The sequence below is a fragment of the Rutilus rutilus genome (assembly GCF_951802725.1).
Source record: "Rutilus rutilus genome assembly, chromosome: 17".
Classification (NCBI taxonomy): Eukaryota; Metazoa; Chordata; class Actinopteri; order Cypriniformes; family Leuciscidae; genus Rutilus; species Rutilus rutilus.
Window position 1 is genome coordinate 29,511,196 of NC_140230.1, and position 25,075 is coordinate 29,536,270.

Below are 25,075 nucleotides of genomic sequence, written 5' to 3' on the forward strand. Positions count from 1 at the left end.
TCAATTTGATTAAATTATAAATAAAAACCAACTCAAATTACAATATTTAAAGGGACAGTTCACCCAAAAATGAAAATTAGCCCATGATTTACTCACCCTCAAGTCATCCTAGGTGTATATGACATTCTTCTTTCAGACAAATACAATCGGAGTTGTATATATATAAAATAAAATAAAATTCCTGGCTCTTCCAAGCTTTATAATGGCAGTGAGTTGCTGTTTCTGGTTGGAAGCCCATAGAAGTGCATCTATCCATTATAAAGCTTGGAAGAGCCAGGACATTTTTTAATATAACTCAGAATTGTATTCGTCTGAAAGAAAAATGGCATACACACTTAGGATGACTTGAGGGTGAGTAAATCATGGGCTAATTGAAATTTTTGGGTAAACTATCTCTTTAAGTTATGATAAAATGGAAAACTTTATTTTTCTGTTATCTGTAAATGAACCAGGATGTGACGCTGTCAAAGTGGTTTATGGTTTGTTAAACTCCCATGTTATTGTAAATCTTTCAACTGTTGAACATATGGCACTATTTGTATACATTTCCAGGGAAATGTTTTAACTTATAAACTGTCTGTGAGGTCAGTTACACTGAAACATCCAGCTATTAACGGGTTTGGCTGTTTGAGCTACTCCCGTCTTTTTTGTAGAATACTACTACTTTTCTGTTTTAATGAAAATGGAAATTTTATCATTCCTATATTACCAAATTATAATTAACTATTAGAAGTTCTAATAATTTCTATATTACCAAAAGAGAATATGGGAAAGAAGGGTGGGTCCGAGAGCTGTAGGAACGGTGCGAGGAACACCAGCCTCGAGTCCCACGGAGGAGCTCCGGAAGGATAAAAGGAGGAGTGACGACAGTGCAAGACAAGAGAGGACCAGGCCTGGACCATTTATGTTGTGTTTTATTATGTTTCTATGCGGCAGCCGTCCATGAGGGGCTGCCGCTTTACTTTCATTTTGTAGTGTCTATCTATTTTGACATTAAAGTTTATGTTGAACGTTCGCCGGTTCCCGCCGCCTCCTTCCCTGAGCCTTTAAACCTCGTTACAATAATATTATATGATAGATGACACTGCTCAGATACTCAAGATTAGGACACATTCACAGAATATCATTATCCATAGGCTACTGGAAACAAACATTTCAACATAATGTTACATATGAAATACAAATCTTTATTTCTAAAAACGGAAACAATTAAGAAATATTTATATATATTATAAACAGAGACATTTAGTGTGTTGTTATAAAGTTTTTGGCATGTAAAGCTTGCCTGGCTGGTTTTGTATTAAGATCTTACAACAGAAAACACATCTGCTGCATCGTCTAATTATATTCACACTTGTTAGTGATGTTTCTGGACCTAAGACAACTATTTATCATGCAATACTTCCCACAATTTATGGTCCCTTTTTGTAAAAGAATCCCAATACCTTGGCAGTCGCACATTACAGTAGAGAAATACAGTTAGTGTCTACATTGGTATATTGTGCTGTAAAACTTAATACAGATTATGACACTGAATGCAAGGCACCTGTTACCATGTTTGACATTCATTAATACAATATTTGCTTCACCAGTTCATTTCCTCTGATGTATTGATTCAATGGCGTGGCTATTATTATAGCTGACTAAAAAAATTATAAATCAGACAGTAAATATGGAGTAGAACAAAGTACTTCATGTATCCTATTATTTTACTGGCAAGATGGTCCTGCCCCTCAACACACATACAGAAGCAAATGTTACCCGTTTAAATGATATGACCAAAAAATATATATATATTCTAAAACATTTTTTGTCTGTGTTAATTTTGCAGCAGTAAAGAACCTAATAATGCAATGAGGTTCTCAGGACAACTTTGAAAATAATGATTATTTAAGAGATCAACTTAAACAGAGCATGAACACTGTTTACAGAATCTTTATATGTATCTTAAGGAAGAGAACTTTAGAACTTAGAACTTTTTTATTTAACAGAGAACCAGAATTTAATATTATGCCTACAAACCTGGCTTGCTTTAAAATGTCCCTATTTATTGGTCTGCATAATGCTCTGTACATCTCTGAAATGGTTCTGACCGGTTTGCCTTTGATCATATTGAACTTTGGTTGTAATATAATATTAGGGAATGTTTATCCACCACCTTAACAACATCAAAAGTTTTACAGATCATCTATGTGTGATCTCAAACAGCCAGAGGTGGCCAAATATTTCCATAGCCTTAGATTTGTGTTTGATATGGCACGCTGTGTTTACTGTAAGATAATGTATGCTAATTAATGGCCTTTCGTTACACACCACCGTGCGTCACTCGAAACTACAGGTTAGAGATTAGATATTTTCAGTTGATTGTCAACTTCATCACAGGCGTTCCCAAATACATGGAAAGGTTTATATTAATTAATTCTCTTTCCACCGCACACAAAGTCATCAGAATCTTAGAAAAATACCTTATGAAACCTTTGTATAAAAATAGCGCTCTGTTTTGCAAAATTACAATGTCCTTAGTGTCGTTAGTCCTCCGTGAAGAAGATTTGTTTTGGTAGAGATTGTAGTGTCTTTAAAGGCATTCGTGATGTGCAGTTACCCTCACTGAGCACAAGCCGTACTGTCCGAGCTCACTGAGTGATGCAGTTTTCTCCCATATCCTGAGCATAGTGGTCAGAGACTGTGGTTCTCAGTTCCTCGACGTCTCGACGGAGTTGCTGAGCTTCAAGCAGCTTCTTCTGCAGCCCCTCGGGGCTCAACCAGTCCTCCCACTGCTCTCCAACTGGAGGGGGAGCTGCTGCAAACAGACAGACAGACAGACATGGAGTCAGTCACAGCTGATAACGGCCACAACACAGACAACAACATTAAAATGAAAATTTCAATTTATCAACAATTAAAATGAAATATTCTTTTCATTAATTCCTTTAAAATTCGTTTAATTCCTTGATCATTTAGAATTTTACTGTTTTAAAGGGGTGGTTGATTATGATTTCACTTTTCTAACTTTAGTTAGTGTGTAATGTTGCTGTTTGAGCATAAACAACATCTGCAAAGTTACAACGCTCAAAGTTCAAAGCAAAGGGAGATATTTTCTTTTAAAGAAATCACTTTTTAAGGACTACAACAAATGGCTGGTTGGGACTACACAACATTTCTCCCGAGTTAGTGACGTCATGAACCCTAAAATGTACATAAACCCCGCCCCCAGAACACAGTTTATAGATCATCAAGACAGCATATGCTAATCAATGACTAGAAGATAACTACACATAAGCTACATAAAATAATCAACTAAGCATTCAGAAATGTTATCTACATGTTGTCACTTTACTTGAGTCTCTATCTTTGTCTGACTCCGGTTTGAACATAAAAGGCTAAAAGCTTTAGAAATTTTCAGTGCATGTCTGTGTGAGTGGAAGCTGTTGAAGCTCTGCCCTCTGTGCCGGGAGGAGCAGCTCATTTGCATTTAAAGGGACATTCAAAAACGGTGCGTTTTTGCTCACCCTCAAAAAGTGACAATTTTAACATGCGATATTAAAATATCTGTGGGGTATTTTGAGCTAAAACATACACACTCTGGGGACATCAAAGACTTATTTTACGTCTTGTGAAAAGGGCATTATACCACCCCTTTAACTCTTGAATTAAACATTTCAATCTTTAAAGCTACACTATATAACTTTTTTAAAACTCCAAACTATGTCTTTACCCAATTACACTTTGATAAACCAATAATAATGATTTATATTTTCGAGCTATCTGTATGGATTTCGCTCATAATTGCATACATGTGTCATTACCACATGCATCACATCATTTCCATACAAAGTGAAAAGTAGCTCCAACTACTGTGGTGCTTTTATGGTGTGCAAGTAGCGTGAAGCTGAAAGTTTGACGGACTTAAAAAAAATAAAAATAAAAATAAATAAAGGACCATAAATCATTTAAAAACAGCAAAGCCTCTGGGAATTGCCAGCTGTATAAATACAAAAACATTTTTTTATTAGCCTATCTACTCTTATAAGATATCCTGTATCCATGTGTATCTGTACACATGTGCCTCGAACCACATTCATCTGCACAGAGGAGAAGCAAAAGGATGTTGTTCCACAAGGCATATGCAGTTTTATAGCCTGGGTTCTCCCAAGGTTTTTTTTTCTCCATTGGGTCACCTGATGGAGTTTTAGGACACCATTAGGTCATTTGATGGAGTTTTTCGGTTCCTTGCCACTGTTGCCTTTGGCTTGCTCAGTTGGGGATATTCTGGGGATATTTAATCTGATTTTATCAATCAATAAATTCCACTAGAAACAAACCTTGTTGTATTATTTTAATTTAATACTGTGAAGCTGCTTTGATACAATCTGTATTGTGAAAAGCGCTATACAAATATACTTGACTTATTTTTAACCGCTAGAGGGACAAATGTTACATTGTGTAGCTTTAACATTGACAATAATGGCTATTTTGTTGAATTGTAAATAGATTGTTGAAAAATAAGGAACAAAGAAACAAAAACTCATAAGCCATTGTAAAGCAAATATAGAGATTATGGATTATTCCATTAAAAAAAAAAAAGATTACAAATGCAGGTGTATATATTCAATTATATCTAGGCATTATCTGATGGAGTCCTAGTCTTCTCTATAGCATTGTTACGTCCCAGGACGTATGCATTTGTGTTTTATAATGTGTAAGTGTCATTCATTGATTTGAGTGTGTGTGTGTGTGTGCTGCCAATGGACGCAACGGCCTGCTAGGAGTTGTAGTTTTGTTGTATGTTTTGTCCAATTTCTTGTGCTCCTCCCTGTCCTAATCTAGGTGATGAGACCTACCAGCTGTTTCTCAATGGCAAGAGGATCCAGTATTTAAGCAGAGCTGGAGAGAGAGACTGTGAGAGATTTCTTCTCCCAAGAGCTTGAGACTGTTGGTGTTACAGACTCAGAGTGTTGCTCTTGTTGGTGTATGTTAAGCTTAAATGTGTTGTTACGGCTGTAGTGGCAGCTTTGATGTGTTGGGCTTAAACCAAGGTCAATTTAAATGTCTTGTGGCTGTAGTGTACAGCTTTGAATTGCTTGCCTATTATTGAGTGTTGGAGCAGTAGGGAGTGGGTGCCATTTTCTTTTCTCATTTTCTCCTGTTTTTGTTAGCTAGGAAGTAAGGTAAGAGTTCTGTTGTTTATTTGTGTTTATTGTTGTAGGTTAATTAGTTACCTTTAGCTTTAAAAGGTTACTTCCCTTTTGCCCCTAGAAAATACCAACTGGGAACGTAACAGCATGAATACAGCAGAGGGCGCACTTACATGCAATGCCGAGCAGCATGGAGAGGTTTGGGTCGTGGCCCTGAGCCCGCTGCGTGAGGACGTTGCAGAGGGAGCGGAGGTCACACAGACAGGCGGCCATCTCTCCATACAGCCTCTGGGTGAGCCGGGCTCCCACGGGGAGCAATCCACGGCCACCTTGCGGCCCCTCACCCTGAAGACGCTCTTGCAGTGTCAGATTGTGTTCCATCAGCTCCTGGTTCTGCACTGAAAGCTGAAATACAAACACATGCACACCTCAATTCTCCTGTGTGCTGTGAAAACACAAAGGCAAAGAGCTGAATATGCATTATGGTCAACAACTAACCTCCTTCATAGCAGTGCGTAACTGCAGCAGACTCTCCTCTTTCTCTGCCACCTCTTCTCGCATGGCCTGACTACTGCAGTCCTCCTGAGAGAGCTGCTCCTCCAGAGTCTAAGTCAACACACACACACATTATTAAGGTTGTAAATTTGGCTAATATAAACTAAACTGTGACTGCTTTTGGTGCAAAATAGTTTGACTAACATTGTAAATGGACATGGGTTAGAAAATGCTCTAAAAAGTGTTAAATATATAGACTTAAGACTTTTTTTTTCTATCATTAAATTTTTTTTTTTTTTTAATCAGGTATTTCAAAAGAAGCCTCCTACTTTGTGGAAGCTGTTTGTAAAGATTCCTCACCTCATAGTTACTATTGTAAGTACATAGCTGAGGATTTAAAGATAGAATATGATGCCTGGCTCTTAGTGATGGGGATTTACTTAAATTACAGATAATTACAGTCTTCCAAGTTGAGATTAAAAAGACCAATTCTTATTCAGAACCAGTTCCATTTAAAAAAATAATAATACTAGAACAGAAAGACGCAGTTTTCCTTTAACGGTTCTTATATATCATTTGCCACATGCACAACCATTTCAAAGGTTTGGGGTCAGCAAGGTATTTTTACAGAAATGAATACTTTTATTCAGGACAGAAGCATTGAATTGATCAAAAGTGACCGTGAAAGACATTTATAATGTTACAAAAGATTTATATTTGTTCCTTTAAAAATTCCCATCAATGAATCCTGGAGGAAAAGTCAGTTTTCACAAAAATATGAAGCAGCACAACATTGATAAGAAATGTTTCTTGAGCACCAAATCAGTATATTAGAATGATTTCTGAAGGATCATGTGACACTGAAGACTAGAGTACTGGCCAAAATTCAGCTTTACCATCAAAGGAATAAATTACATTTGAAAATATATCAAAAAAGAAAACACTTATTTTGAAGAGTAATACTATTTTACAATATTACTGTTTTTACTGTATTGTTTTATCAAATAAGTGAAGCAGGGTGAGCAAAAGTGTCTTCTTTCAAAAACATGAAGAAATCCTAGTACGAAACCCAAACTTTTGAATGGTAGTGTATGCAGACAGAACGCTGTAATAAAATACTCTGAACAGTGTTTCTTGAACCAGTAAACAGCAGCAGTGCCAAAAATGCACCTGTTAAACAAAATAAAACTTTACCCTGATCTGTGAGCTAAGCTGCTCCATTATCCTGAGTTGTTTTTCGATGACCTTAAAAGAAAAATTCATCAAGATAGTACCTTAATATATTTGTACAGAACATACATTCACATTAATCAACAGAGCCATGATACAGCACTACTAACAAACCTCTTTTAAGTGTTACTGCAATTATTGTTTAACAAGTCCTTTAAGAAACTACTGTGAATAAAAACCTTTTTGAGTCGCAGCTGCTCATCTTTCAAGGTAGTGTTTTCTTCTCGTAGCTTCTCTATGTCAAGAGAGGGCAATCTCACTCCATCCTCAAGGCTCTCCTGTACTCTGTTCTGGAGACTAAAAGCACAAGCAAATCAAATAATATTAGACATTAGCATAGCAATGCTCCAAAACCTTATCAGTAGACTCCTGGTTTTGAAACATCCATTGTGTCTTTTGTGCATGGTTGAATGGGTTTGCATGGTTTTTCCTACCTGGTGACTGTTGTAAGTAGTTCTCTCTCCTTGCGTCTCTGTTCTTCCAATTGGGTCTCTTTGTTGCGCACAGCACTGCAGGCCCCCTCCAGTTGGACTTCTAGATCTCCGACGGTGGCCTGCAACTGAGCTGCCCTCTCCTCTACCTCCTCTAGCTGCAACACAACATTCATAACTGCACTATAACCAACTGAGAACAACAGTTGCTCAAAATAGTGGTCAACCGATATGGGTCTTTCAATACCCGATGCCAATACCAATATCTAAAAAGTCAGGTGATAAATGAGCAATATAATATACAACATAAATACAATATACCATTCAAAAGTTTGGGGTCTGTATGAATTTTTAATGTGTCGTTGAAATTAGACTCTTATGCTCACTAATGCTGCATTTATTTGATCAGAAATAAAGTAAAAAATAAAATAATGTGAAATATTGCAATTTAGAATAACAGTTTTCTATTTAAAATATCATTATTCCTGTGATGGCAAAGCTGAATTTACAGCATCATTACTCCAGTCTTTAGTGATACTTTTTTTGCAGGATTCTTTGATTAAGAATTTCAAAAGGAAAGCATTTATTTGAAATAAATTAGAAAAATGTAACATTACAAATGTCTTTACTGTCACTCTGATCAAAATGGATGCGCTCTTTCTGAAAAACTAAATAATATATTACAGACCCCAAACCTTTGAATGGTATTGTAAAAGAAAAAAGAAAAAGAAAAAAGTACAATACCAAATGAAGTTCTATGTGAGATTCTGAAACTGGATGATACTCACTAAAATAAAATCTCATCCTTGCCATCTGATGCAAACAACATAGATTAATTTATTTGTTCTAAGGCTATTTTAAATGGCAAGAACAGGGAATAATCAGCTAAAAATCACTAAGTAAACAAGTTAATAAAAATATTTAAAAAGGCATAAACAAACAGGTTAACTAATTTACAGAAAAATAAAATCTAAGATGTTTTGGTGCATTTGAGATTAAAAAAATACTTTAGCAAACAAAGCACAACCAAAAACAATGACTTGGAGAAAAAGCAGAGTGGGGCTGGGATTTTGTGAGTCAGCAGGGTAAGGAGTATGTTATTTTAAGATAAAGAACACAATAGGACCAGATGTGTGATATATGGGTGCAGTGGATGCTATAAAGGCGTCTGGCAATAAAACACAAGAGAAGCATCTCAAGCTGAGCATTATGAGCAGTTTTTTTCCTGAGACCACAGGAAAAAAAAAGGCTTTTGTTTTGTTGGCTGACCATCAGAGAGAGCGGTACCTTTTTGTGCTGGGCCTGGTAGTCTTCCATGGTCGGGAGGTCAGCCAGATATCGCTCGAGTGTTTCAATCCGCTGCTGTTTTTCTCTGTTCTGCTCCGACTCCTTCTGGCACTTCTTTTTCAAGCTGTTGATGTGCTTGTCCCGACTGCGGATCTGTGTAGTAAAGAGCAACAACAACGATGTAAAATCAAACATGAGGTTCAATGAGATTCAGGGTCATATGTGGTAGGCCACATGAAGAAGCTTGGATGTGCTCACCCTCTCCTCTTGTTTCTTTAACTCCTCTGCATGTTTTTCACTGCTCTCTTTCAAGACCTCGTTCAGACGTTGCGTTTCTGCTTCCACTGCGCCCAGTCTCCGGTCTGCTTCTAGCTTCTCCTTGGTAAAGCAGTCGTTGCGCTCTGCAAACTGGGCTCGCAAAAAGGCATTTTCCCGCTGGGCTTCCTATCACACACACACACAGAGAGACAGACGATTCACTGAGATGTTTTGATATAGAGTGAGGAAAAGGCTATGTGCATGCATGTGTGCTAACCTGTAGTCTCAACAGACACACATCGGTGTAAGGGGCTCCACGTCCCATGAGGGCACTGTGCACCTGCAGCTCACTCTCTCTGAGACGCTGTTCCAGCTGAGACATTTGCTGCTTCTGCCTGCAATGCACAAGTTCCTACGTTTAGCATAAGTTGATGTTCACAATCTTTGTAGGATATAAGACACTACTGAAAACTTGGCATTACCTTTCAATGGTAAGTTCTTTCTCTTTCAGTAAGTTCTCGTTGGCTTTAATGATAGCATCCCACTTGCTGTTCTCCGTGTGAGGAGTTGCTGGATACAGAGATGCATACTGTCCACTTCCTCCAGTCATTAACTGCAATAAAAATGTGAAGCAGGAACTCTTATTTAAAACAGGCATAAAAACACAGTAAGCCCTAGACTGACACCTATGTTAACTTTAAAGCAATGCCAAATGACACTGAATATTAAACAAAAAGAAAAATACTTCCTGTCAATCAAAAGAAGAAGAATTTGTTGGACCATTACAAACTCATGCAGTGAAGAAAATGTCTCTGGCACGAAGTTGACAGCAGAGTTGCAATTTGAAGCGTGAAAGCAGGGCAATTCACACTCATAATATGTGGTGCTTTTTGTTTCAGTGTTTGTTAATAGCAGTTTGAATTTTAGATGTGTAGTTTATTACTGTCAGAAATATTAACAGCACTGGATTTTCAATCTCTGCAATAATTCAATACTGAGAAACTGTTATAAATCAAGTTATCTTGTTAGCTAAATAAACATGTAAAACATGCTATAGATAATTATTTAAACTATAAATTATTCAAAACCAAGACAGCAGAAAAAAAAAACAGAACCCCAAACTATCAGGTAATGTTATAAATAATCTGATACCGGTATCGGCACACTAATTTTACATCTCAAGTTATTAGTTGTTAGCCTAAATTGCAATTGATTTACATTTTCCCTGGCTGCATGGCCTACGTAAATAAAGAAAAGAAAAGTTGTTTTAGAGGCAGAGCATTACATTTTACATGTTTGTTAACTAACAAAAGAACTATTAAAAACACTTCAAAAAAATTTATAAATACTAACGTATACAAATAATATTAAAATAACACTGATTGATGAAAGATATAACAAAGTCAAACACGGTCTATTTTTGCAACCACATGCACTGAAGAATTATAATTCACAATAAGACTCAGAACACGTGTTGAATTAAACAGAGTTAATTTCTTAGATAGATGATTCACGATTACATAACTGTTCCCTTTTCCTTTCATGTACGCAGCAGGACACAAGATGAACTCTAACCTGCATTTGTTCCACCTGAAGCCGCAGACTCTCGAGTTTCTGCTTCTGCTGCTGCCAGCTGGCCAGCTCACAACAGCGTTCCTGCAGTAACGGATCATAAGCGCCTGTGTTGGACTGGTCCCTCAGGAGAGCCTGAGTCTGCAGGCCCTGAGGTACGGAGAACATCCTGCCAGAGGCACCAGACCCTGGATGAATGTTCCTTTGGCTGTATGGGTCTACAGGACAAGCGAGACCTGCCCTAGCCTCCGGTAGGACTTTATAAGTCTGTTCCAGCAAGCCTGTATTGTCCTCAAGCCCGGTCAATTGCAGCTGCTGCCGTACATCAGGGCAAAGGCCCCCGAGCAGAGCCGACTGATTAAGCGTTGGCTCCATGGCAGGTACATCAAATTTCTGGGCTTCATCCAGCCGCGTCTGATCTCCAGAGGGGAAGAGCGAGTGGTCGAGACCGTTTACTAGGCTGAGATATCGGCTCAGGCAATCAGGCTTGACTGCATTCAACTCTAAATTTCCATCGTGCTGAGCTTCCAGGTTGGGGGAGGATGCAGATTTGGGGAGGGATGACTTAGAGCTGGAAGAGCTGGAGGACGCCCGGGTTTCTTCAGAAACATGTGGCTTGATCTTAGAGGCCAGAGTTCCGGCCGTGGAAGGCATGACATGGGCGGTGGGGATGGGGATCTGACTGCGGATGGGCTGGAAGGATGGACTGCTGCTAGTGCTGTAGATGTCTAGAACAGAAAATGGAGTAAGACATAAATAAAAAAATTTATAAAAAAAGCTGTCTTTGGTGTTCTTTGTATAGCGGTCACATTTTTTTAAATTAAATTAATGTGCTATATTTTAGTTTGATAATGTTTTTTTTATTTCATATTTTGTATTTTATGGGGATTTATGACACCAAATTTGATTTACGCAGTAGTTATAATCCATTCACTTTTCGAGCATAGATCTGAAAATGAAATTTCCAAGTTAAATTGTAATAAATCTTGAATGCTTAAGTTTGGTCTCTTTTTAAAGAAGACACTTGGCAGAATGCTGCCAAAGGTTTTAAAAAGTTAAGTTTATTGTTATGAGAAAAAAAACTTCTCATTTTTATATTAATTTTATATGAAATATACATTTTTCAAAACATAATTTACTCTCAAGAAACTCTAAAACTGCTTTCAATAAGATTTTGTTTGGGCGCATTACCAAACGTTTTCACCAGTCATCTATGTGACTATTTTTCATGACTTTTTTTTTTTTGTTAAAGTTAATATTTAACCAAAGGTCTATGATTATACAGTTGTAGAGTAATGGCATGTTTTCAATGTTTATTTTCTAAATAACTGTTTGTTATTCACTGATAGACATTGTTTCACACACTAAATTGGAGAAAGCCTGGAATATTACTTAAAGTCAGTCATATTTGAACTGTAAAATGTAAAGGAAGTCAAAAATCAATTAAAATAATAAATAAAAAAATAAGAAGAAAATAAAAAGACAGCTCTTCCATTTTGCTCCACAGTTAAATCATAAATCCTTAACAAATTATATAGACATTATATAACAGCAAAAAGTATGTTGCTAAATTAGCCAACCCTTCTATTTTGGCAAAAAAGAACAAATTAATGCTAGCTAGTTTTGACATCTAACAAACAACAAACCATTGGCAAAAATTTTTTTTAAATGGTACTCACCTTGCTAGCAGTAAAAGCGATACCAAAACATGATAACATATTCATACAATGAAGGACAGTAAGGCATAAAAAAACACTCCTCCAAGTGCATCTTCAGTAAGAGGTTTAGACAAACTACTGATCTTAAAACACGCCCACTCCGTCTGACAGAACTCGTCCTTCAAAAAATGAAAGTCAAGCTCAGGCAAGGTGAGTACCTGCTATGAGAGTTTGTTCTCTCTCCTACAACTGTGTTAGTTCAGGAGAGCATACACACAGAAAGGTTAGCGGTATTTATAGAGCACTCTCATGTTACGCTGTGAGGTGTCTATGTGTGGGCCTCCTGCTTTAACCATACAGCTCACCTCACACTCATACATGCCTAATGGTCCTTAATACTGTAATACTTCTGAAGTGCATTTAAACAAGTTCCTCAATACAACAATTAAATGAACACACACAAATCAAGTGGAGATGTCGAGAGGCAGGCAGCAGTAGGAGGGTCTGCCCTGCGGGTGTCTCTTTTAAACATCTGCTGTGTGGACAGGTTTAAACAATTATTTGGGTCGACGAAAGATTCTTAGAGGCTTTCTTGCCATTACAAGAAACACCCAGAGCAAAACAAAGCCGTCACCATCGCAACACAGAAGCCCACAGACATTCAACCATATATTTAGAACCTCTAAAGTGAAACGGCTGCCAAGAAGTTTTGTGCCGCCACCGTTTTGGCCGTTTTAAAAACAAATAAAAGCCGTCTTATTAGTGTGTCAGAATAAGTTATACTTAGTTGCTAGGTGCCACAATTGTATGTATGAACACTCAATAGACTGAGCAGTTAATCATTACTGTTTCTATGGGAACTATCTGAGAGGTGTTTCAGGATAATGACAACAAAAAAGACGGATTTATGCTTTTCAGTAGCTGATACCAATATCTAAATAAGATAAAACAGATAAAAACAGGATCTAATAATGAATTTTCAGTCATTTATGATAACAATTTTAAAATCTTTTTGATTCAGACTGATGCACTAAAAGCTTGGGGTCAGTAAGATGTGCATTTTTTTTTTTTTTTTTTTTATTCAGCAAGGCTGCATGAAATTGAACTGAATGTACAGACTTCACATATAAATAAATGCCGTTCTTTTGAACTTTCTATTCATCAATATCCGGAATAAAAATGTATCACAGTTTCCACAAATTAATCTTAAGCAGCACTACTGTTTTCAACACTGATAATAATTAAGAAAGAACGAAAAAAAATTAAGCACCAAATCGTCATTACTATTTTTACTGTATCTCTTTGATTAAATACATGCAGCATAACAATTCTCTTCAAAAAACAGTGTCTATAACTTCTATAGAAAATTCCACGACTTTACCAGACCTGGAAAGAAAACTTTCTCTGATATTTCCAGGTTTCCCTATGAATGTAAATGGTAATCCTGGATAAAATGATAAGTTACAGCAAGTGAGTCAGAAATAATAATGTCGTCATTATGTTTTGGAAATCGCATAAAACTTCTGTTAATCGGGGATGGTTATGCCAATAATCAGCCTATCACTGAAAATAAACAATCACACCAGGCCAAACAACACGATTACAATATTGTAAAACATAAGCTATACATTAACAGAAAGGTTTTTAAACCCACTGCACATTCAGTACAGATCTGTGGTAATCGACAAACACCAGCTCTTCAGTCTTCAGTACAGCTAATCTTTGTGTATTACATGCTTAACGAGGCAGAGAGAAGGAAACAAGACCAGGATCAGAGTTTCCATTCGGCCCTCCAGGTCAGGCCCTCTTAATGAGACCCCCATCAGTGGAAGTGCAACACCGCCTGGAGGAATCTATGGTATGGAATATCATATCCTCCTCCAAATCTCATAGGAGATCCAGAACTCTGAGCACATCTCCATGACTAAGAATATTACAGCTTAGTCTAAAAACAGCCGGCGGGATGTTAATGTCTGTTGTAAATTAAAAAGGGTTCTCTTTAAAACCAATGATTGTTCGGTGGAATTAAAAAAAAGAAAAAAAAAAAATCACTAATTAATTCAATTTGGATCCATGATGTCTGAAGATCAATATATTAATTCTTAAGGTGACAAAACTTCTATTCTTGTACACGGGTACGCAAGCATTGTTAAATTCCTGGAAATCTAATTTTATTTTTTTCAATTACATGACTAATGTTAAAATGAAGGGGCTGATGAGGACTTGCTCACGTGAACTCGGGTCTATTACACAACAGGCAAGTCAATGAACATGACAATATCTGAACACCCGCAGAGTTCTCACCTTCAGTGTGGTCAGAGGTACCCAGTCCCGTGTCCCCACTGTCCGCTGTGCTGGGCCGCCATCCAAAACGGCTCTGGAACTTCTCAGACACAGCAGGTGTCAGCCACTCTGTGTCAGAGTGTCCTGCTGGAGCAGAAAATAACCACACTATGTGACAATCTATTATGGTTATGAGGTACATGACAAGGATAGTTCACCCAAAAATGAAAATTCTGTCATTAATTACTCGCCCTCATGTCGTTCCAAACCTGTAAGACTTCCGTTCATCTTCGGAACACATGATATTTTCAATGAAATCTGAGAGATTTCTGTCCCTCTATGGACAGCTACGTACTGTAACTGAAACTTTGACACTTCAAAAAGTTCATAAAGAGATCGTAAAACTAATCCATATGAATTAAGCGGTTTAGTCAAAATTTTCTGAAGAGACATGATCACTTTATACGATGAACAGATTTAATTTAGGCTTTTATTTACATTTAAACACTGATCAGCGAACATTAACAGAAGCTCAACCGAACCTGCTCGAAGCAACGAGAAACCTCATTGGTTCCTGCTGAAGCTCAAACGTGCTGCGTAACACGAGAATGAACCTCATTGGTTCTCACACGTCAAGCGAACATGCTTGAGCTTCCGTTTACCACAACTGATGTGTGAGTTGATGAATGTTTATATGTGAATAAAAGCCTAAATTCAATCTGTTCATCATATAAATCCCTTTATGAACTTTTTAAAGAGTCAAAGTAGTAGTTGTGTAGCTGTCAATGGAGGGACAGAAAGCTCTTAGATTTCATCAAAAAGATCTTCATTTGTGTTTTGAAGATGAATGAAAGTCTTACGGGTTTGGCGAGTAATTAATGACATAATTTTCATTTTTGGGTGAACTATCCCTTTAAGTTCATCCCTAGATCTGTACCTGTGATTTTAGGGTTCTGGTATTTCTGTGAAGTGGTCATTCCTTGTGGCAGTCACCTGTGGACCAGATACATTAGTGAATTAAGTGTAATATCATTATAATAATATTATTCTTAATATAATTTTTAGTAGTAGCTGCTAGTGGTTTTCCAGAACTACTGTTTATTTACACATATATTTAAAAAGTACGCAAAATCATTCGTTGATTAACTTAACTCTTTCAAAATATCTTTTTTGCAAAACATGAAGCAGAAAATATTTTCCAAAGCTTAGAGCTGGAATAGTTGTCAAAGTTAACTACGTTATATTCATGCTATTTTTTAAGCTAGTACATGTGCCTTCATTTCTTAATTTACAGAAGATATCCCTAGAGTTCAATAGCACGTTATATTAACGTTATAGCACAACCAAAAAGCCAACAGAGAACTTGGTTAAATGTTATCAAGAGTCCCAGATTATTAGGGCATTAAACTCATTTAAATGTTCTAAATAACTTTGAAAACCACCTCTCCATATGTTGCTACTTCAAACAAACACATTAACACATCGCACAGATAACCAAGTTAGCAAACGTAAAGAGTTTAAAAGGTCGGTAAAAAGTAAACAACTCCACGTACCTTGACTCACGGGCTGAAAGGGTCTTTACTAAAGTTAACAATGACGCGAACACAGCCCAGAGGGACAATAATAAGCTTCATCACATGAGACACGCTGATTGGATGCTAAAGTCAACAACAACGACACAAAGCAGCAAAACTAAAAGCGGCCTCGAGCTTCAAATACCCGCCGACAGTGGAGCCACTGAAACTCGCGACTCTTTTTTCAACCGTTATTCTAATTCTTCCTCTGCGTTTGGCTCGCGTGGCAGGCTGAGACCACAAGCGCCCCCTGTCGCTTTCTTCGTGAGCTGCAGGTGCGCAAACCAGACACACATCTGCTTTTATTACGAATTTTTTTTTTTTTTTTTTTGTGAGTTATTCGCGAGACAATGCCATATTAAAATATTCGATTTCATATTAGGAGGGGGTTCCAACTAACAATACGCCATATTTTGGGGGCCCTGGCATAAAAAAAAGTTTGGAAAACCCTGCTCTGGGGTACACATAGCTCACCCCTGGTTGGAAAACACAGTAAGCACTCCAGCCCAATAAGGGGAGCTTGTCTGCAACTCAGTTCATGCACCTTCATTGAACAGAAGCAGCAATAGCAGCAGTAATCGGTGGCACGCTGGTGGCAAACTGGCAAAGCAACGTTTATTCCCGTGTAATTATCTCAAAATATTGTTTTTGTGAATGATTGCACGCCGGTGCCCGTACAATAGATTGCAATGGCACCGGACTGGCAAGAGATCGCTTCACAGCATGTGGAGCAGATAACGGGATATGTCAGAGAAACCCTGTCGACCGGCCTCGTCTATCTGAAGTCTGAGCTGGGAATAGACTTGGGCTTGAATCCTGATCTGTGCGCTCCATGGCTGCTCCTTTTAACAGCTTGGGTCGGACTGGTTTTCTTGATCATTTTATGGGTATCGGTCTGTCGTGGTTTCTCTAAAAGGCTTACAGGTACAGAGACCGGAGACACCGCCGAAAACACCGGTCCAGGGCAGCCGGTGAAGAAGGCAGATGAGCCCAAGAGAAGGAACAGAAAGAAGAATGCTGAAAAGGTTTGCTTCGTTTAGGCCAGGGGGAGGGGTTACTGACTCGTTTCTTTTGAATCGGTACCAAAAAGATTCGTCTGATTCGTTTAGTGCAGGTTGTATCGTTACGCCTATTGGTGGAGACAAGCGAAATGAATCATTTACTCAAACGATTCATTAGTCATTCACGTTTAAAACACCACTAACTGACATTCAGGCATCCAAATTCTATTAAAAACAGCTTTCAATTGGCATAATCAGTAGTAACTTTTACATGTATTACTATCCCATTGTGTTTTATTTTAAAATAAATGTTTCACAGAAGGCCCAGAGAAATGGACTTGCTGTTGAACCGCAGGAAGATGCCAAAGTGCTGGACGATCAAGAACTACCAGGGGTGAAGACTGACAAGGTCATAATGATATGCATTGTGTCATTTACTTTGACATTTAGGTTTAAAGGGATAGTTCGGACAAAAATGAAAATGCTGTCATTTATTTATTCTGATGGTTTTAGGCAAAGAAGAATAAGAAAAAGCCAAAGCCTCCTGCTAAAGAGAAAAAATCTTCTATGTCTGTTGACGGCAAAGAACCTGATGAAGGTATATTTTGATTAATATGAAATAAATAGTACAAAGGTTGTACAAAATAAGTGATTTATTAGATAGATCAATGGCTAATTATGGATATTTTTATTTGTAAGCCTACATCCATAATGTTATTTATATATATATATATATATATATATATATATATATATATATATATATATATATATATACATACAGTACAGGCCAAAAGTTTGGAAACACTACTATTTTTAATGTTTTTGAAATAAGTTTCTTCTGCTCATCAAGCCTGCATTTATTTGATCAAAAATACAGAAAAAAATAATATTGTGATATATTATTACAATTTCAAATAATTGGTTTTCAATTTATTATACTTTCAATTATCATTTATTTCTGTGATGCAAAGCTGAATTTTCAGCATCATTACTCCAGTCTTCAGTGTCACATGTGACATCCAGTCTATCACATGATCCTTTAGAAATCATTCTAATATTCTGATTCATTATGAGTGTTGGAAACAGTTCTGCTGCCTAATATATTTGATGAATAAAAGTTTAAAAAGAACAGCATTTATTCAAAATAAAAAAATATATTTTCTAATAATATAAATCTTCTTTACTATCACTTTTTATCAATTTAACACATCCTTGCTGAATAAAAGTATTGATTTATTTCAAAAAAAAGAAAGAAAAAAAATTACTGACCCCAAATTACTGACCAGTAGTGTATATTGTTGTTACAAAAGATTTCTATTTTTAAAACATTTGTTTTTTTTATTTATTTATTGTTTTACTTTTTATTCATCAAAGTATCCTAAAAAAGTATCACAGGTTATGAAAAAATATTAAGCAGCAGAACTGTTTCCGACTTTGATAATGAATCATCATATTAGAATAATTTCTAAAGGATCATGTGATAGACTGGATGTCACATGTGACACTGAAGACTGGAGTAATGATCCTGAAAATTCAGCTTTGCATCACAGAAATAAATGATATTTTAAAGTATAATAAATTGAAAACCAATTATTTTAAATTGTAATCATATATCACAATATTATAATTTGTTTCTGTATTTTTGATCAAATAAATGCAGGCTTGAAGAGCAGAAGAAACTTATTTCAAAAACATTTGGCCTGTACTGTGTGTATATGAAGAGTTCAGATGCAAAAGCCTCTAAGTGCCATCTGAAATTTTCTTCTAGAATGATCATTTTTATCAAGCTCGTATATTTAAGGTCAGTAATTTCACTTAAATGGCAATGAAAATGACCTATTAATTGTCATTTAAGTGAAATTATTGAACTGAAATATACGAGCTTGATAAAAATGATCATTCTAGAAGAAAATTTCAGACGGCACTTAGAGGCTTTTGCATCTGAACTCTTCATATATACACACACACACACACACACACACACTCACTCACACTTTGGTAACAGTTCTTCTAACCCTAACTGATGGAGTGTGTAACTTTTCATTTCTTAAACAACCATGCAGGAACAAGACACATCATGGTTATATTCAAAGATGACAATGTCAAGATTTATCAGGCTCAAATTGTGAAAGAATGGTTGGGAGGAGCATGAAGAATCATTTTCACACATGAATTGGCACCTCTGAGTCCAGACCTTAAATTCAATGAAAGTCTTTGGGACATGCTGGAGGAGACTTTACAGAGTGCTGGACTCTTGCATTGGCAATACAAGATATTGACCAAACATTGATGCACCTCTTGCCAAGATCTTGTATTGACAATGCAAGAGTCAAGAATTGTATGCTAAATATTCCAAGAATGTATGTATTTTTGTGTGTGTGTGTGTGTGTGTGTGTGTGTGTGTGTATATTATATATTATAAATAAAATAATAGTTCACAGAAGTTATTTGCCTAATAAATTCTTGTGGCTCAGAACTTGAATTTTATTTGCATAATGGTTGGAACATGTTTGTCATTGTAATTGTATCTGTCAGGTACCTGGGAGACCAAGGTCAGTAACCGTGAGAAACGACAACTGAAGCGGAAGGACAAGGCTCCAGGTGATGGGTCAGGCAGCCCAGTAGCAGCAGCAGCAGCTTTGACTGATATTAGTACAATGGAGCAGGTCCAAACCACCCCAGAAGAACAAGAAACCAACATCACCACCGCTGTTTCTACACCTCCAGTCCAAAGAGAAGTGGAAGGTATATATGATCACTGTTTATAATTTGTTATGGTACATTACAGTTGTGAATATATAATGGTTGAAACAAAACAATTTTTCCCCCAACATTTTAGTTGACCCACCTGAAATTGAAGCAAGTTTTGTACGAGATACTGTCGTTCCTCAAGGTAATGAATCAAATGTTAACAGATTATAATGTGAAATATAGATAGACTTATTTGTTTGTTTATGCTTATATTGATCATGGTAGTGACACCATGTTGGGAGGAAGGGCTGGCTGTTAATGGTTCTGGCTTGAGTGATGTGGGCCTGCAGCTTCCTTCTCAGATGGCCAGTGTTCAGGCAGAGAGCTGGACCAGCATGACTGTCCCGACTGAGCGTCAGACTAGTGAACCCTCTGTCTGGTCCCAAGATATGGAAGGTACTGAGAAAAAAAGTTTCAGGAATCACAATTTCTTCACGAGAAGGGCATGTTTTGTCTTATTATATCACTTATTGTATGTGTCTTATAAAATTATGGACTGGTTGAGCCTTGGTGCTCATGCAGGAGATGCATGGTGTGAATCTGACTTGAAACTTGTCAATCACATTTATCTTAATGTCTTCTCTATTAACTCAGTCAATGAAAACTTTTTATGAACACCAGTGAGTTGGTTTATTAATACTTTAAATGAATTAATTCCTTAATTAATACTAATCAAAAATGATAGTAAAAACATTTAAAATGGTACAAAATAATTCTATTTCAAATAAATGCTGTGCTAATGAAGTTTCCATTCAAGAATGAATCCTAAAAATTATCATGGTTTCCACAAAGATATTAAGCAGCACAACTGTTTTCAACATTGATGATAATAAGAAATGTTTTTTAAGTAGCATATCAGAAAATGATTTCTGAAGGATCATGTGACACTGAAGACTGGAGTAATGATGCTGAAAATTCAGCTTTGCATCACAATAAATTACATTTTTTAAAATATATTAACATAGAAAACCATTCTTTTAATATATAATAATATTTCACAATATTACAATTATTTTGTGAGCATAAGATACTTCTTTGTGTATACACTGAATGTAAAATGCACGTAGATTAATTTGTTTATTTTTTATTCTTAATACAGGCTCATGGACCATTGTTTCATTCAGTGGATTGACTGCTGGTAATTACAAACTTATGAAATAAATGCGTAACTAAACTCAACTGTAGCTCTGCTCATATTCAGCCAGGAGCTGTTTCTCTGTACCACTTAATCATGTACAGTATCTCCAGTTTCACCATGATCTGTCGCATATAAAAATAACTACATCCAAAAAATTAAAAACGTGTTTACTCTGTTTACAGTCCCTGACCTGAGTTGGAGTGCTCATCCTCCTGTACCAGTTGATGACGAGTGGTCTGGAATAAGTAAGAATCTATACATGCTTTCATTCACATATACAGAGTCACAGACTTACTAAGAGTTGCTGTTGTGTTCCTAAGAAAGCACATCTGCAGATCCATCGTGTGACTGGAACGCTCCATCAGAGGAGTGGGGGAACTATGTTGAGCAACAGCCCGTGAGCACCCTACCGCTGGAGCCGCCGGTCCCAGAAGTGGCACAGGTCAGTCCTGGAAGTGGCACAGGTCAGTTCGTTGTGCAGCTGTAGGCCTGTGGAAACAAACTTCATTTTTACCTCTCTGAATTAATAACGAGAAGGAATCGAAATCAGTTTCTGATCTGGGTTTTGATCAGAATCGGTTTCTACATTTTAGAAATATTGATGGTGATGAGAGAGAGAAAGACTGCTGTTGCAAATAGAAATTTTTCACACTACAAACAAACATAGTTTTATTACAAACTGCAGGGGGCTTGTGACTTGATAAAGCTAATAATTATATCACAAAAAAAAGTCAAATAAATAAGGTATTTATTAAACCTATTAAAAAATATTTTATTTGTTTACCTGCATGTCATGTGACTATAAACCGATATCAAAGGACATGCGAATGGGTTGAAATATTACATTGAAATCTGAAGGGGTAATAGAAAATATTTTAGATCAAAGGGGAAAAAATGTTTTAAAAAAAATAGGGAATCCTTGGGGTTACTAATGACTCTTATGAGTCGGTTCTTTTAATGAATCAGTCAAAATGACTCACAAATGAATCTCTATAATCCCGACTTCAAATAAATGCATTAAAGATAAACCGTTTTGAGTATGCTTTACAATAAAGTTCCATTAGTTAACACAAACTAACAATGTAAAATACTTCTAAAGCATTTAGATTTCAGCATTTACTAATATATTATTAAAAGCTAGAGTTAAAGTATTGGATGGACCTTAACTAACTTGAACAAGGAACAGTTTTTAAATACTGGGTAACACTTTACAATAAGGTTCATTAGTTTTTACATATTATATAGTATTAACTAACATGAACAATACATTTGTTATAGTATTTATTAATATTTGTTAATATTAGTTAATAAAAATACAGCTTATCATTGTTTGTTCATGTTAGTTCACAATGCATTAACTAATGTTAACAAATACAACCTTTGATTTTAATAACGTATTAGTAAATATTGAGATTAATATTAACTAAAATGAATAAATGCTGAAGAAGTATTGGTCATTCTTAGTTCATGTTAACTAAGGTAGTTAACTAATGAACAAACCTAACAAATGTATTGCTAAAATGAACTACTGGGACTTTATTGGAAAGTGTTGCCCAGTTTTGTTGTAATAAATGGTACTTTGAAAAAGCATTGTTAAAATAGTATGGTTAAAGAATCGTTAATAGAATAAAAATTTAAGTAAATCCTGACAATTCGCATCCCTATAACCAAGAAGTTGAAGCAAGGCTTCATTAATTTTTTTCATTACAGGAGTCTGATGACGAGAAAGATAAAGACGAAGCGGGCGCCCCTGGTAGCGTTAAAGCTAAGAAGAAGAAAAAGAAGAAGAAGAAAGTGGAAGATGCTGGACCTTCTGCTCCGGTGAGGATGTTTCCAGAAATTATTCACAAAGGACTGAACTGTTACTTCAAACCTAATGCAGAAAATCTGTATCATATTCAGTCGCAGATGAAGGCAGAGAGAGACACGAGCACACCGGCACCGGCACAGGCACAGAGCGTGACGGGAAACGTCTCAGCTGCCACAGCAGGGGTGAGAACTCTTTGTTTTTTAACATTCATCTGGCTATTAGCAACAAAAACTAGCTCCTAAAGCTGACATCATCTTCACAGCCACCGTCAGCTCCGGTACAGACGCAACAGAGAACGAGCGGACCCGAGCCGGCTGACAAATCCACTCCTGTACCAACACAAAGTACGTTCAACCACCATATAAAAGCGTTTAAGTTTAAAGTGCCCCAATTGTGCTATTTTTAAGGTTCCTAATTTTGTTTTGAAGGTCTCCTACAATTGGTTTAGATGCATCCAAGGTCAAAAAACATTTGAATTTTCTTATAATATACATAGTAGAATCACCTGTTTTGTCATTGTCTGAAACTGTAGAATTCAATCTCTCTAAACCCCTCATTTCTGAGAGCCTGCTCTGCTCTGATTGGTCAGATGGCCCAGTCTGTTGTGATTGGTCTACCGCTTACAGCACATGTCGGAAACAGAACGCTCATTACCATATCTGAATTTCCGCTCTGGAGGCTTCAAACAGTAATGATGGTGGCAGTTTTACCATATCAATTCGAGCCCGAGTCCTCATCCTTTGGAAGTGCATACGGAGTAAATTTCCTTTTGCTTAAAAAAGCGTCTTCGCGACATGTCAAACCAAACTCTTCCAGGCCTCAGCTGCAACTACAGTGTTTGAGGGCGGGTCAAAGTTAGACGTTGTTGGTGGTAGCCAATGAAAACCACAGGCTGGCGTTATGCAAATTAGGTTACGTTGATTCATGCAGGAAGTGAGACTGGAATTACCGACGACTTTCAGGCAGTTCAGAATCGGTTCTTTGTTTCGGGAGACAATAACTCTGCACTTTTACATTCACAAACAGCTATATTACACACAAAATGAAAAGTAATTTCCAAAAAAAGCATAATTGGGGAACTTTAAAGGTTTGCAAAACACTATCTCTTCTCCACCAGAAAAAACAGATGACAGCCGGGAGTCCCCGAAACCACCAGTCAAAAAGAAGAAGGCTAGAAGAGAGACATGAAGAGTACGGAAGAGATGACAACATATGCAATCTTGGGGTTGTACAGAATTTCATACTTCCCGAGTGACTCGTTTTTTGATACCCTTAATCCACTGTGTTGTGAATCCCATCCTAGTGCCCACATCCCATTAGGTATATCTAGACAATGTACTGTAACGTTACCCGTCACGTGAAGGGACACTTCAGATTAGTTTCTTTTTTTTTTATGTTAATTGCTAATTATACAGTAAATTTGAAATGATTTGTATTTGCAGCAAAATGTTTTTGTAAGAAGATCCTGGTGATCCTCATGAAGCACTAGGGACGAATCAAGAACACTTAAGATTACGCACAGAAACCTATAGATCATTGAGCTGTTACATGAGAGCGTTGTCTCATCTTTCATTCATGAAACACTATGGCGGATTAGAGTGCACTAATTTAGCCGCGCTGTTTTGTTTTTCTGTCGTTAGGAGGAAAAGCAAGAAATCAAGCCATACCGTACCGAACTCTGAGAGACTTGCTGCTGGTGAGCACGAATAGATGATGCTATTATCAGACAAACAACTTCTTACTGTACGCTTTGGTGAAGTAGTAGTGACGTCGGCCGGGTTTTTTGTGATCAATGTTACACCAGGTACAGCAGTGTCAGGAAAATTTTAATGCCTTAACTTGTGTTGTGCAAGATGGCAGCAACGATCTGTCAGCTGCATGCGGTTTCCTCTTTCGTATTTATTGGTTAATATAAGTCATGTTTAACGAGTATTGCAGATTAAAGCGTTTCTTTGCACAGCTGTGTTAATGTCTGATTATTCGGTTTTAAATTTGTCATTTTCACTCAAAAATGAACATTGTGTCATCCCAAACTTCTATGAAACGCACAAGAAGATATTTTGAAAGATGAGACTCCAGTGTTGTATTGTGCACCACTGACTTCAACTGTATGGACAAAAACAATAAAAACATTCTTTAAAATATGGGTAACTTTACAATAAGGTCTCATTTGTTAATTTACATCAATACATTCGCTAACTATGAGCAATATATATTTTTTTTTACAGCACTTATTAATCTTTGTTAATGTTAGTTAATAATGAGACATTGTGACGATTATCGAAGGAAAAAAATTAGGATGGGGTCCTGGTTTTATTCATCAGTTGTTGATTGGATTTTGAGATGTGGGCGTTGAAATTAAAAAATAAATGTGAGTTTGCTGTCGATTGTGAAGCGGCTGCGTTTAAGCGGACAATGATTGGAGAATCCCGCATATGTCAGCAGAGTG

At 36.8% G+C, this 25,075-nt stretch overlaps 2 protein-coding genes across 7 annotated transcripts; one reads left to right on the top strand and one right to left on the bottom strand.

The window, feature by feature from the left end:
* Positions 1-1,166: 1,166 nt before the first annotated feature.
* Positions 1,167-16,415, bottom strand: cep85 (centrosomal protein 85). Of its 4 annotated transcripts, none has more exons than XM_084385278.1 (14): positions 16,398-16,415; positions 15,287-15,342; positions 14,371-14,496; positions 10,412-11,136; positions 9,319-9,449; positions 9,114-9,231; positions 8,837-9,022; positions 8,579-8,731; positions 7,295-7,449; positions 7,040-7,157; positions 6,825-6,875; positions 5,634-5,741; positions 5,309-5,540; positions 1,167-2,800 (listed from the first exon to the last, which is right to left on the bottom strand). In XM_084385278.1, the coding sequence occupies exons 2-14, from the start codon at positions 15,324-15,326 to the stop codon at positions 2,634-2,636; spliced, it is 2,310 nt and encodes a 769-aa protein (XP_084241404.1). In that variant the 5' UTR covers positions 15,327-15,342; positions 16,398-16,415; the 3' UTR covers positions 1,167-2,633. The 4 variants fall into 4 exon arrangements, with proteins under 4 accessions (XP_084241404.1, XP_084241403.1, XP_084241406.1 ...); XM_084385277.1 differs by lacking the exon at positions 16,398-16,415 and adding an exon at positions 15,903-16,148; XM_084385280.1 differs by lacking the exon at positions 16,398-16,415 and adding an exon at positions 15,903-16,139 and having other exon boundaries at positions 14,371-14,493.
* A 19-nt stretch (positions 16,416-16,434) lies between these two features.
* mtdhb (metadherin b) lies at positions 16,435-24,583 on the top strand. Of its 3 annotated transcripts, XM_084385282.1 has the most exons (14): positions 16,462-16,948; positions 17,244-17,333; positions 17,438-17,522; positions 19,463-19,672; positions 19,767-19,820; positions 19,904-20,074; positions 20,778-20,816; positions 20,999-21,061; positions 21,137-21,258; positions 22,527-22,637; positions 22,719-22,808; positions 22,889-22,970; positions 23,744-23,851; positions 24,267-24,583. In XM_084385282.1, the coding sequence occupies exons 1-13, from the start codon at positions 16,613-16,615 to the stop codon at positions 23,812-23,814; spliced, it is 1,524 nt and encodes a 507-aa protein (XP_084241408.1). In that variant the 5' UTR covers positions 16,462-16,612; the 3' UTR covers positions 23,815-23,851; positions 24,267-24,583. The 3 variants fall into 3 exon arrangements, with proteins under 3 accessions (XP_084241407.1, XP_084241409.1, XP_084241408.1); XM_084385281.1 differs by having other exon boundaries at positions 16,435-16,948; positions 23,744-24,583; XM_084385283.1 differs by lacking the exon at positions 20,778-20,816 and having other exon boundaries at positions 16,435-16,948.
* Positions 24,584-25,075: the final 492 nt, after the last annotated feature.

Excerpts from the sequence above, each read along its gene's own strand:
- mtdhb (XM_084385281.1), top strand. The coding sequence starts at position 16,613 with ATGGCACCGGACTGGCAAGAGATCGCTTCACAGCATGTGGAGCAGATA. Across the intron at positions 17,334-17,437 it reads CAGGGGTGAAGACTGACAAG|GCAAAGAAGAATAAGAAAAA; the intron begins GTCATAATGATA and ends TGATGGTTTTAG. Across the intron at positions 22,638-22,718 it reads ATGCTGGACCTTCTGCTCCG|TCGCAGATGAAGGCAGAGAG; the intron begins GTGAGGATGTTT and ends TATCATATTCAG.
- cep85 (XM_084385278.1), bottom strand. The coding sequence starts at position 15,326 with ATGACCACTTCACAGAAATACCAGAACCCTAAAATCACAG. Across the intron at positions 9,232-9,318 it reads AAAGAACTTACCATTGAAAG|GCAGAAGCAGCAAATGTCTC; the intron begins GTAATGCCAAGT and ends TGTGCATTGCAG. Across the intron at positions 5,742-6,824 it reads AGCTTAGCTCACAGATCAGG|ACTCTGGAGGAGCAGCTCTC; the intron begins GTAAAGTTTTAT and ends GTGTTGACTTAG.